Genomic DNA, 13,985 nt, shown 5'->3' with positions numbered 1-13,985 from the left:
GATTGGCCCTCTTTTTGAAGATACTTAGCTGTGAAGAAAGTAGGATTTCACCCTTTCCTCATGTCTAAGAGATCCCTTTGGCAAGCCAAGGTCAACACTTTAGGGAACATAGGTTCTGAACTATTGTTTGACATGTACTGTCAGGGTAAAGTGGGCTCCTCTCTCCCACAGGGCCCAAAGCTATGGGTCTCATAGAGAGGAGTAACCCAGTACTGGTTAGGTAAGGGCCAGACAGCCAAGGTAGGACTAGAATTTAAGCTGAATTTAGGCTCAGAAGTCTGGGTAAATTGGGGCACCTGTATGGCTCAGTCAGTTGAGCATCCAACTCTTGATTTTGAGTCATGTCATGATCTCGTGGTTCATGGTATCAAGCCCCATGTTGAGCTCTGCACTGGCAATGTGGAGGTCTTTTTTTTTTTTTTTTTTAACTTATTTATTATTGAGAAACAGACAGAGCACAAGCATGGGAGGGGCAGAGAGAGGGGGAGACACAAAATCTGAAGCAGGCTACAGGCTCTGAACTGTCAGCACAGAGCCCAATGCAGAGCTCAAACTCACAAACCGCAAGATCATGACCTGAGCCAGGGTCAAACGCTTAACCGACTGAGCCACCCAGGTGCTCCAGGTGTCCAGGTCTTGATCTCAGGGTCGTAAATTCAAGCCCCATGTTGGGCTCCACACTTAAAAAATAAATATAAATAAATAAAAATAAAAAGAAGCCTGGGTAACTTGTGCTGCGTTAATACCTAAGAACTGGCCAAGTAAGCAGCTATGAGAGCCACAGGGTCAGGCTTTTCTTGAGGTAGAGAATCAAGGCCAGGCAAGGAATAGGATTCTGTGGACCATTGAGTCCCAAAGAACCCTCCACTCCATGTTTAGACTCCATTGTTAATAAAACCCATGGTAATATCAGTAGCTTCTAGACAGAATCAACAGACTCAAGGGTAGCACTAACTAGGGGTGGATAGATAAATGGGGAATTCAGAATGGCATCTGGGAAGCTGAAAGACACTGACTCCCTGGGGCTGTGATCTGTCTTATACCTGCCCACCTCCATCTCCAAACCAGCCATAATGTCAGGGAACCAGGGGATCCACAGTGACTGAGCCATAACCTGTGACTGATGGGGGAGAAGGGAAAGAACAGGACACAGAGAGGTAAGTCGAACAGTGACAGCTAAATCAGACCAGAAATTTCCAATTCATAAATTAGCCCATAAAATTTCCACAAATTCCAGAGGTGTAGGATCCCAAGCTAGGCCCTTGGGAAGTCCAGAGAAACATTAAATCCAGACAAAGGAAGAAGTGATTATTTATTATATCTTTTAGGAAAATATCTCAAATTTGGACAATACATTGAGAAATATTTTTGGGGATGGCACGCCTGGATGGCTCAGTCAGTTAAGCATCAGAATCTTGATTTTGGCTCAGGTCATGATCCCAGGGTTGTGGGATCGAGCCCCACATAAGGCTCTGTGCTGAGCGTGGAGCATGCTTAAGATTCTCTCTCCCTCTCCTTCTGCCCCTCTCCCCTGCTTGCGTGCTCTTTCCTCCTTCCTTCTCTGCTCTAAAAATAAATAGATAAGTACATAATAGAAAACTCACTTAAAAATAGTTTTGGGGGGGGCGCCTGGGTGGCGCAGTCGGTTAGGCGTCCGACTTCAGCCAGGTCACGATCTCGCGGTCCGTGAGTTCGAGCCCCGCGTCAGGCTCTGGGCTGATGGCTCGGAGCCTGGAGCCTGTTTCCGATTCTGTGTCTCCCTCTCTCTCTGCCCCTCCCCCGTTCATGCTCTGTCTCTCTCTGTCCCAAAAATAAATAAAAAACGTTGAAAAAAAAAAAAATTAAAAAAAAAAATACTTTTGGGGGTAAACTTTAAAACTTTATTCGTATGCAATTATGAATAATGCTAACAACAAAAGGAAAAGGAGTTAAGTATTAACTTCTTAATACCTTAATACCTTAAGTATTAGGAAATACATGTTTAAAATTTGGGTGAGTTTTCATTTTTCTTTTTTTTTCTTTTTTTTTTAAATTTTTTTGATGTTTATTTATTTTTGAAGGAGAGAGGCATGGCATGAGTGGGGGAAGTGCAGAGAGAGAGGGAGACACAGAATCCGAAGCAGGCTTCAGGCCCTGAGCTGTCAGCACAGAGCCCGAGGCGGGGCTCGAACCCACAAACTGTGAGATCATGACCTGATCTCTGAGAGCTAAAGTCGGATGCTTAACTGACTGAGTGAGGGCGCCCGGCTAGCTCAGTCGGTAGAGCATGAGACTCTTAACTGACTGAGTGACCCAGGCGCCCCTTTTTAAAAAAATTTTTTAAGTTGATTTATTTTGAGAGTGACAGAGACAGCACAAGTGAGGGATGGGCAGAGAGAGAAGGAGAGAGAGAGAATCCCAAGCAGGCTCTGCACTGCCAGCACAGAGCCTGATGTGGGGCTCGAACCCACAAACTGTGAGATCATAACCTGAGCCGAAACCAAGAGTCAGACGCTCAACTGACTGAGCCACCCAGGCGTCCCTTCTTTTCTGTTTTTTTAAAGATTTTATTGTTAAGTAATCTCTACACCCCATCAATGTGGGGCTCAAAACTCAGACCTGAGATCAAGAGTTATACGCTTCACTGATTGGGTCAGACAGGTGCCCTGGTTGAGTTTTCTAAATTCACATTATGCCTTGTCTTATCCCCATAATCCTGTGAGTTCCTTTTGCTCAAAGGAACAGAAATTGTAAAAACAAAAACAAAACCAAGTGCAAGAATGATCAGGAACTATCAGCAGTTCAGCTAGTACGTAGTGGGTAGTGGCCCTCATACAGAACACACAGATGATGGAACTGAAAAATGGGCAGAAGCCAGATGATGAAGGCCTCAGAAGATCAAGTTCAATAGTTTGGATTTTATCCTGCATGTAGTCATTGACAAGTTTTCAGTAGGGAAATAACATGACAGATATTTATTCAATAAGTGAAATAGCAAATGTATTAGGGGAAAGTTTCTTAGACACAGTGACTTTGAGAGTGTGTCCAAGTTTACTACTCATTAACCAGGGGATTAGCAAATCGATAATATGATGTGCCAGTTTGAAGTGACTGAGAAATCTCCCATTTAGGGGAAGGGACCTTTATAAGAGTAGCTAGACTGCCTCATATAATACCACTTATTTTCAAAGAGTTGTAAAACATAGAGGTACATCAGTCAGAACCATCTTCCCAGAGTTGTCACATGTTATCTGCAGAAATAATGAGTAATATATCTGAGATACACAGGTTTAGCAAATTTATGCTATCAATCAGGCATTTCTAACAACAGGTTTTATCCCCTGACAAGGAGCCAGTTAGCACCAAGGCCCAGAGGTCTGCTTTTTCTCAAGCAGCTCTCAATAAATTTCCTCAGGACACAATTACAGATGCTAAACACACAGTTTGCTTCATTTTCAGTTTGGGGACAATTTCCCCCCCTCAAATGGAAAATGAAACCAAGCTAACTTCATGAAAGATTGCAAGGGGGAAACACATCTGTTTCAGAGCCTCCTGACGGCCCTCTTGGCAATGGGGCCTTCCTTGAGACCCAAATAATCAAAACTGAAAGTTTCTTGAATCATCTTATAGAAAGAGAGTCAGGTGGCTCCAAAAAGAGTTTGAAAGAAACTTTTTGTACTAAAGCTTAATTTTCGCTTCTTTATAATTTGGATAAATCTTACAAGATACCCAGTATGTAGATATTAACCAAGTAAAAGCTCATGGCAATATCCCAGAGTCCTTTTTTTTTTTTTAAGTTTATTTATTTATTTTGAGAGAGAGAGAGAGACAGACAGAATACATGCACACACAAGCAGAGGAGGGGCAGAAGGAGAGGGAGAGAGAGAATCCCAAGCAGGCTCCACACTGTCACTGCAGAGCCCTACATGGGGCTTGAACTCACAAACTGTGAGATCATGACCTGAGCCAAGATCAAGAGTTGGATACTTAACTGACTGAGCCACCCAGGTGCCCCTTATCCCAGAGTCTTTACTGCTGAGATTTTGGAAAACGTTAGGTTGCTAGGTTAATTTCTTCTTTATTGAGTAAACAATTCTTAAAGACCCTTAAAAAGAGAGTCCACCTACCTGATAGGCAACAAATTATAAGAGGGATGTGTCTTAAAGTGCTTGTCTTCCTTCTTGACAAGCCAGAGAGGTGGAAGGAATAGCCATATCTCATCTCAATCATCTGCTTGCCATTCCTAAAGCAGTCTTGTCTCAAGGTTTTTCAGAGAGAAGAGTAGATATCTAGTTGCTTCCTCAAAAAAAGTGTTCTAATTATGCTAGGAGACCCACTTTAAAGTAAATCAATCATTGCTTATGGCCTACAGTTTTTCCTGTTGTACAACATGACTTCCTGCAATTGAAATCTTAGCCCCTTCCCTCTAGCCTAATCCTAGGTGAAATCACAGTCTCTATGTGGTCTGCGACCTGGCAGACCTACAGAGACAGAGAAAACCTAAACCTGGCAGGATCTGACTCATCCCACAAACCTGGGCTCATTAATACCTGGAAAATTAAAATACAACACAACTATCATGAAGTCTTCATGAAATGGTAGCTGTTGACCTGCTTTCTCTAGGCTTGAACTTTATCCCAGGACATTTTAGCAGTTAAGGTGGAAGCTAGACATTTGCCAGCAATTATTCTTTTTTTTTTTTTTTTTTTTTTTTTACCAGCGATTATTCTTGAACAAGAACTGGATGTGGAAGTTGTGTTTTAATTTCCTCATATTCCCCCAAAAGAGGCCAAGTCTGAGGTGTCCCAAGGTCAGAACTTAAGTGCATTCACTTAAAATAGTTTCAGTGGTTTTGAATTTGCCCAGGAAAGAATAGTCATCTTGAGAGACGAAAGAAATCCTCGGCTCAAATCCAGCCCAAGCCAGAGGTGCTCAGGACATGGTGACCCTTGTTCATGGGAAGCTGCCAGGCAAGGAGTCTAGATCTGGTGATTTACAAAATTTAGAAATCTTTCCCGCCACTGCAAAGAAACCTATTCATGAATGACAATGTATTTAAAATATGAATATTATAACACTTACTCTCTGCTTTGAATACTGCCAAAAGATGATCTGAAATTAATTCTTCCACTGAAGATTCCAGCTTCCTTTCTCCATCAATTATCCAAGGAGTTTGCGGTAGATTCCTGGAATATTTATTATATCTCCCTGCCAAAGAAACATAAGGTAGCCTGGATGGAATGATATAATTAACATAATAAGATAAAACAACTATATACTGAGTGCCAATATCCTAGGTGCCACGATACAAAGCAAGGCTTACCCTTCAACTAACTTACAATCTAACTTGGGGAGCCAGCATACAGACATATAAATAATTAAATTAAAAGATTTAAGGTAACAATAGAAGAGATGGTTAAAGACATGATATGAATCATCAAACGAGCTCTAAAGAAATGCTCAATAAAAAAAATAAAATGCTCAATATATTTATTAATCCGATTGGCTGGCTGAACAAGTTATATTATGGAACACACCAAGGGTCATTACCAAAAAACCCAGCAACTACTGCTTTTATGCCTGATTAATAATACTTTAATGCAATACTCATTGGTGATAATATATTCCAAAGACTTCAAATACGGGAAATTTTGAAGTTTTTTAATTAAAAAAAACAAACAAAACCAAACAGAAAATGACTCACTGCTTTATGAAGAAAGCTGCACCATGGCAGGTAGCTTTCATTACCACAGGGCAGAGTATTATAGTTAAGACCACGAAACAATTTCATTTCGGCCATTACTATGAAATAGATGTAGCTTTCAAAACAAAAACTATCTGCTAGATTACCTCTTGGGAAGGTCAATGCAACAATTTTTTATTTAAAGCAGAAACTCAAATCTTCAGTCATTCTGCAGATAATAAAATTATTTTTTTCAAGTTTGCTTTTATGCTTTCTGTAGCTATGTTTCTCCCGATCAGTTTCGGGTCTCTGCATCTACCCATATTTCTATGGGTATTGGCCACCTCTGATGGAAACTATTAAAACTTAAGAAGTGTCATTTCCCTTTGGCATGGTATTTCAAATAACCAATCTGAGTGGACCTTGAGAATACCTACAGAAGCTAAAATAAGCTTGACTATCAGTCCTAGTTCTCAAAAGAGTTATTTAATCAGAACCTGGTAACAAAAATTAAAAGGAAACAGAGAGGTGACTTGAGTTTTCAGAAAGGATAGTAAGTTGACAGCATAAGTATATTCTAGACTAAATATTTTACCAGCCACAAAAACAGCACCATGAGCACACTCAATTTCAAGAACAGTGCATACAGCCTTTGGTGAGTTTGGAGGACAAGGAAACTGCCTGCAAAACAAAATAAATTTTACAGCTACTATTTTCCAGAAAAGATACTGAACCACATAACTAGGATGAATCAGCATTGTCTGAGACACACGGAACCCGAGTCTCTCACGGACTAAGCCACTCCCTAACTTTAAGTTTTGAAATCATAAAGATCTTTTACACCTCAAGTACACTTTAATACACGAGACTGACACAAAGTAAATCAGGGCTCTGCTACTACCTTTCACTCAGGAGGCTGCATGTTCCCAGATGATAATTTTTAACAGCCTTGAGATCTGAGAGAAAAACCCATATTTATGAAGTGGAAGCCTCTCCAGGGTCTTTAGCCATCTTGCTCCCTATGAACAGTTGGTGCCAGCTTAAAAAATTGTTAATCATTTGGGTAAAGCTGGTAAGTCCCACCTGTGGGGAGGGTCTCCACCAGTTTTCTCTCTTTCTCTTTCTCATTCCAACTATGACCTTGGGAATTAGATCACACACAGGGCCAGAAAAAGTGGAATATGGCAGACTCTGCCCTTTTAACTAAAAAACTTCAATCTGAGGACAGAAAAGAGCAATGTATGGCTTTATTTTCTGTCTACCATCTGGGAACTTCCAAAGCCATGGACTGGAGTCTACCTGTAAATGACTCAATGTGGATGGACTCCAAATGCTTGGCTTGAAAATTTCATAGTTTCCTAAGGTGTCTTAACAAAAAAAATGACTTAGAAGTTCAGGACCTATTGCTTGCAAAGAGAGGCTGACTTTACTTTCTAAAATTTAGTGTAAGTATTTCCACTTCCTGAGACTCACTTTTAGTCAATAAAATATATAAAACCTTCCTCACAACTTTATTGTTTGAAATTTATTCAAGGATATTCTGGAAAGATAACCATGATATTTTATTGAACAAAATGAATACAATGAGAATTAAAATATGAGGTTTATTGTATTTCAGCATATTTGAACAAGTGAAGGGCCTTTTTCTCCCTCGTCTTCAGATGGACAATACTCAAAATGGGGGATGTAATGGGACCAACTCTGGGCTGGAGAGACAGGAACCCTGGCTCTAAGCCTATTCTATTACCCAGTTGAAATCTTAGGCAAGTCAACTCCCTCAACATGCTCTTCTAAAGATAAAGAAGTTGGATTTGACACACCAATTCAAATACCAGTCCAATAAACATTTACTGAACGCTAGTACATGCCAGGTACTGAGCCAGGGATTTGGGAATATAATAATGACTAAGACACAATCATCATCCCTGAAATACATCCAGCCTTGTTTTAGAGACTGGATGTTAGATTATCTCTAACATTCCCTTTATTCTAAAATTCCATGATGCCGCCATGTTTCTATACTTCTACTCACTTGCGGAAATCCTCTTCTTTTATCTTATTCAACGCTTTCACAACTGCCATTCTAGTGAACACTGACTATATAAGGTAAAATGAAAAGAAAAGACATTTTATCACTCAGACAAGAAAACATCAGAGGTGAAACACAGAACATAGTTGGGGAAATTACATCATTTTAAAGGAGAGAAATACTTAATAGCTTCAAGAAGGTAAAACATAAGCATTTATTCCATCAGTTCTCCCCACAGCCTTTCTTTTCAGTCTAGTCTGTGTCCATAACACCATGTAGATCTAGCAGAACAGTTCAGCAGTTGGTTGCCAGGCTAAGAGTAAACAGAGCCAACAAGCCCGCCCTGGCATCTAGCAGCTCAACACCACTCGCCAGCCACAGAGAGAAAGTAAACAGATCCACTGTAACAGAAGGACATCTATAACAAATGTCCCACTTTGGGTTTTTTTAAATAAGAAAAGTCAAACCATATGGTAGATATGCTAGAACAAATTAGTATATATATACATGGCTTACTATGATAAATCACAATTACTTCTTCTGTTTTGTGAAATTACACTTGACTAAAAAGAGGCACAATGTAGGTCTCTCAACAGTTTATCATCAAATCAATGATTTTCTAAACCATATTTTGGAGAACCCCAAATTATAGGGTTAAAACTGAAAATTCAGTGCCTATTTGTTAAGATATGAAAACTTAAGCCTGAAAGAATCTCAAAAGGTTATTTAATTTGCTCTCAGCAATAAGGCAGGAAAACTACATACACTATACCACTGGCCAAATGATGTGGTATCTGTGATGCTTTGACAAAAATTTCCTTGTTCTACAATTTGGTGCTGGTACCTGTATATTTCCTCAAAGATAACAAACAATGCAATGAGATCTTCAATATAAACATGGCTACAGGTCATTTGGGCAGAGCTTTCCAACTAGTATGGCAAAGCAACGAGCTACAGTTGTGCCAAGATGTTGAGCCCTCTAATTCACAAGGGCCGAAGAACCCCTAGACCAATTGCTTCCAGATTAGAGCAACTTGTTAACTTCAGGGTGCTGAACAAACACGGTAATGTTCTAGGTGTATCATGATGTGAGAAAGGTGGGAAGCAGTGCTTTAGACTTTCTCACATTTAGACTTGCTGCACAGGGAATTTGACAAATGGTGCCAACTCTGTCTCCCATCCCTCAACACCCCCTCCCCCTACCACCCCCTGGTTCCAAAAGGCTCAGCAACCAGTCAAAGCAAGAGTAAAGACTAACAGATGTATCTCTGGCAATGAATACACACACACACACACACACACACACACACACACACACACACACACACACATATATGTATATACACATATATATGTATATATACACCATGTATATATACACTAATTTGTTCTAGCATATCTACCACATACACACATACACACACACACACACACACACACACACACACACATACATTTTTTAGAGCATGTGCATGCATGCATGTGAGCAGGGTAGGGGCAGAGGTAGAGAGAGAGAGAGAGAGAGAGAATCCCAAGAAGGCTTCACACAATCAGTGCAGAGTCCTACGTGGAGTTCAAACCCACAAACCTTGAGATCATGACCGGAGCTGAAATCAAGAGTCAGACACTTAACCGACTGAGCCACCCAGGTGCCCCAGGAGAGAGAATCTTTTAAGCAGGCTCCATGCTCAGTGCAGAGCCCGATGTGGGACTTGATCCCATGGCCCTGGGACCATGACCTGAGCCAAAATCAAGAGTCAGACACTTAATAGACTGCACCACCCAGATGCCCCAAGTTTATATTCTTTTTAACGACCATAAGGGTAAAATGGATGTCAGTAAAAGTAATGCCCGAATCTTCACATAAAACCAGGTAAGTATCTGTGGCATGAAATCTTGCCAATATTGTTGCCTTGCCATTCTACCCTGGCATAGCAGAAACTGAAATGCATGCTAACTATTTTGCTCATTAACATGAAAACCAGCTCACATCAAATAAAGGGGAGTTTGTATAAAATGCCCTTTTGCAAATGTAGCCTGAAATAGGCATATTAATTCAGATTGTCCTAAGTAAAATAATTTATTTCGGATTATATTTCTTAAATACCAATTTCTAGAAAATGAGTATTAGACAAAAGTTTGGAATGCTAATAATTAACATGGATTTTCCCCAATGATGTAATTTTGGGAATAAAACCTCAAAGTCAAATTTCCCCAAATGGATAACAGTAACATCATTGAAACACTGGTTCTAAATTTAACAACACCAGGGAGACAACCTAGACAGTGACACAAATAGGAGAATGTTTGTGTTATGACTTCCTAGCTAGAGGCAAAGGTGTTCAGAGTTGGAAAAAAAATAACTGTAGCAAATGGAAATATTTAAAGAATGATTAAAAGATACACTGACAACATCTCTAACACATATCATTTTGTTGTTAATTTGAATATTCAGCTCAAATAAAACTCAATAAAGAATAAAAAGGAGGAATCTTTACCTGTTTGTTTTTGGCTGGCTTGAAGCAATCTGGGCATATTGCACGTCTAAGTAAAATCCAAGTTAATAAAGAAAAGTTAATGAGTTTATTTTGGGGTGAATATAACTCAATATATTTTATATAATATTGCTGCTAAATTCAGGATATTAGGAACAGACAAAATGAATCTCTATACCAGCTGTATTGGTTTAATCTGCTAAAACATGACAAGTTACAAAGAGGGCTGTTTCATGAAAACCCAAAAGCATTAACAATGTTACACAATTGACATTGTTTACGTAGCAACTTACAGGAAGTGGCAATCCTCAACTGTTTCTGGGTGAGCAAAGATCACACTCACTTCAAACAAGCTCTAAAAATTATAAAGACAGTTTAAAAATGAGCAAAAGGAAACCAACATCTAACCACTTATGAATGGAAATAGAAATTAACTCTCAAAGATTGGCTCAGAAAACGAATGAGAAGGAAAACTGGAATACTACTGTTCTCAAATCAGCTTGTTCACAGGGCCACTGAAGAGGATATAATTTTGTTGGGTTTTTTGTTTGTTTTTTTGGTTTTTTTTTTCACTTCAAAGCTCAATTACTAGTGATTCTACCAAAAAAAAAATTAACAAATTTTGAAATAAATTTGTATGATTTTTGTGCATGTATATAAATTCGATGTGAAGATGAAAGAGAATTCAGGGAACTGGAAAGAGATAACTGAAAGAATTGTTCCTGTCAGTATTATGATTAGGATTATTAGCAAGGCAAAAGCATTTTATTCACATACTTAAAATCTCTGTACAAGTCTTTATTTTTTTATTATTTTTGTGTTAAGGCTTTATTTTTAAGTGCTCAAACTTCTTAATGGATTTGAATTTTAAAAGAGAGATCTTAGCTTTTTATCACAAAAATGATACATACAAATTATAAAATAATCAAACACAGAATGGATTTTTTAATCCCACACCACTGAGGTAGAATGTAGTAACAGTTTGGCGTGTTTCCTTTTAGCTATTTTTATAATATAAACATAAATGTATATACTTCATGGGATATTAAACATACTTTTGGAAAATTACTTTAATTAATATGCCAGGGACATCTTTTCAACTCTAGGGACTGTTGGACATTTAAGTTGTAAGCTTTTCTGTTATTAAAAAATGCTATAATGAACATCCTTGCATACAAAATAAGCACAATTTCATACTCTATATACATTCATCTCCACAGAGAACAAAAATTCAACATAGAGAAAAACAATAAATGCCACACCATGTAACAATTTATTCTTCTTTATTGAGTATTTCTATATTTATTGATTGCATTGAATCATCAGCAAGCATATTAGCTACTCTAGAATCACAATAATGAATAACTAGGTTTTTTTTTTCTCTCTAATCTACAAAGTAAAATTAAAATCACAAGACATTCCTTTTACTCAAGAAAACTTCACTCATTCTGAATCTATTAGAACACTTGCATCTTTTTGTTTTCTATTTTCTGTTCTCACTGGTTCAACATGTAAAATTACTTATGCTTCAAAACTGAAGTTTGAGGTAAAAATATTTTGCATCAATAACTTCTCTAATTTCCAAAGTACTTTCATTACCTCATTTCCTCTCCGTATATGTGTGAAGTGGTTTTATTCTCTATTCTATCAGTATTCAGTTTAAAGGACAGAGTTTATTCATATGAACAGAGAGAAACAGAGCTAAGAATTTTTCTGAATGGTGAAAAAATTTTTTTAACTATTTAGCTTTGAAGGATGGTTTGGTGATTTTACTGGAATAAAGGTGTATCTGATATTCAGGGAATTTCCTTCAAGCAAAATGATAAAGCTATGAGGCCATACTATTAAAATCTAATTTAAGAGAAGCTGGTAATATGTCCTGTTTCCACATCTGGAAACCTGTCGAACTCTCCCCTAAATTCAATCCATTCTGGAGACTGAGGTGAGGTCTGTTCTGGAACAGGGGAGACAGCTAAGTGTTCTGGTTTCAAAGGCGGTGTCTACTTAAAATTGAAAAGGAGGGACTTGAGATACCAACAAGGTGGGATAGATTGGATCCACACTCACTGTAGTTGACTGATTATATCTGAAAATAAGATTAGCCACAGATAACCAGAGTTGACTATTTAAGTTACATAAGTTACTCATAGTTACTTATGTATTGCTCTGTATTAATATGTGTCTCTCCAATTAAACTATAAATATATTAAAGGCATAGATTAATTTCTAATCTTTTAAAGTCAATTAGGGTACACTATACTTGTTATACACATAAATGTCTTAGATCACAAAGAAGTCTTAAAAAAATAAAAACTTTCTCAATTTAAGACTGTTAGAAAATAAGATGTTAAAAGTTTAAAAATCCTCCATTATTTAAAGAGAAGATTATTTTGACTAATCAAAACTCTGCCATATGATGATGTAAAACCAGCAAACAAAATTAACAGTGCTGATGATCAAATACCTTTCCATCAATGGGAACACCCAGTTCCTCTGAAAACAGGGGGTGAGTTATCCATTTGTAGGCTTCTTTTAGCTGAACTATATCATTTCTTCCCAGAGACAGATTCTGCTTTCTGAATAACATAAAAATTAATTCACTGACATGAAAAATTTCACTTTTTCAACTAAAGGCAAAAATTTATGCAATTATTTAAAAATATTTATTGAGTGCCTACTATGTGCCAGGTGCTATTTTACACATTAGCTAGAAAGTAGAGAACAAGTAGACAAAAATCCCTCAGCTCGTGGACCTTATCATCTAGTAGAATCAAAAAACATTTTAAATGGTATGAAATAAATAAATAAATAAATAAATAAATAAATAAATAAAATGGTATATAAGATAGTTTTTAAACTTCAAAGACAAAAGAATACTAATGACCTTTTCAGAGCTACCATTGCCAGATTCCTGGATGTATACATCAGAAGACAGAAAGGTGTAATAGAAGGGATTATTTATTGCTCAGAAACAACAAAACTGTGTATTAGGATAACCTCATCCAGACTAAAAATGTTTGTATCTACTCTCCTCCTGATAATGGGGCTTACTTTTGGGAAATCAGTGTACAAGCTGTATTTTACTGCTGAAGAAGAAACATTAAATTCTAAAATATCAATGTGCTGAAATGCTTGTCAATTTAATGTCAGAAAAATGTCTGAATAAAAATCTGACATTCCCCCCAAATCTACTCATGAGCCAATAAACAGATTTGGGGAAGTCCCAATTATGATTTCTAGCTTTTAGTTTGAGTTTGAACAATTTTACAACTAAAATTGTTATAGAAAGGAACTGAAGGGGGTGCCTGGCTGGCTGAGTCAGTAGAGCATGAGACTCTTCATCTCTGGGTCATGAGTTCAAACCCCACACTGGGCATGGAACCTACTTAAAAAATAAAAAGAGAGAAAGAAAGAGAGAAAGGAAGAAAGATGGAGGGAAAGAGGAAGGGAGAGAGGAAGAAAAAAAAAGAAAGGAACTGAAGTGAAAAAAAAAGAAAAACATGCATGCTATGATATTATTAAAACTGCTTTGTTATGCTGAGTATAATATGATATCACTAATACATTAACAAGTCCACTTCATTCAAATTATTAAAACTACAAATCAGTCTTACAGCTATATACAGGGCTTCTTTTAACAAAAGAGATGTTAGGGCCAGCTTGTGAATCATTTTTTCTAATGTACAACTTTCACTGATAGAAAATGACTACTTATATCAAATATTCATTGTAATTTAATCTTGAAGACCAAAAGACACTACTAACTGCAGGTAGAAAACAAAAAATAATTTAGCTAATG

General features: G+C 37.6%; 1 protein-coding gene across 3 annotated transcripts in view; it reads right to left on the bottom strand.

The window, feature by feature from the left end:
- PUS10 (pseudouridine synthase 10) overlaps positions 1-13,985 on the bottom strand; it is a 72,891-nt gene that overhangs the window by 18,019 nt on the left and 40,887 nt on the right. For all 3 annotated transcript variants that reach the window (XR_009248603.1, XM_058684009.1, XM_058684010.1), the window contains exons 6-11: positions 12,651-12,762; positions 10,480-10,541; positions 10,190-10,235; positions 7,695-7,759; positions 6,258-6,343; positions 5,062-5,187 (exon numbers count right to left, since the gene is read on the bottom strand). Coding sequence is in view for 2 of the 3 variants with exons in the window: in XM_058684009.1 (XP_058539992.1) it covers positions 5,062-5,187; positions 6,258-6,343; positions 7,695-7,759; positions 10,190-10,235; positions 10,480-10,541; positions 12,651-12,762 (497 nt within the window). In the remaining variant the exon portion in view is untranslated. The remainder of the gene's footprint in view (positions 1-5,061; positions 5,188-6,257; positions 6,344-7,694; positions 7,760-10,189; positions 10,236-10,479; positions 10,542-12,650; positions 12,763-13,985) is intronic.

Source organism: Neofelis nebulosa, chromosome 9, assembly GCF_028018385.1.
Source record: "Neofelis nebulosa isolate mNeoNeb1 chromosome 9, mNeoNeb1.pri, whole genome shotgun sequence".
NCBI lineage: Eukaryota > Metazoa > Chordata > Mammalia > Carnivora > Felidae > Neofelis > Neofelis nebulosa.
This window is presented reverse-complemented; position numbering and strand designations above follow the sequence as displayed.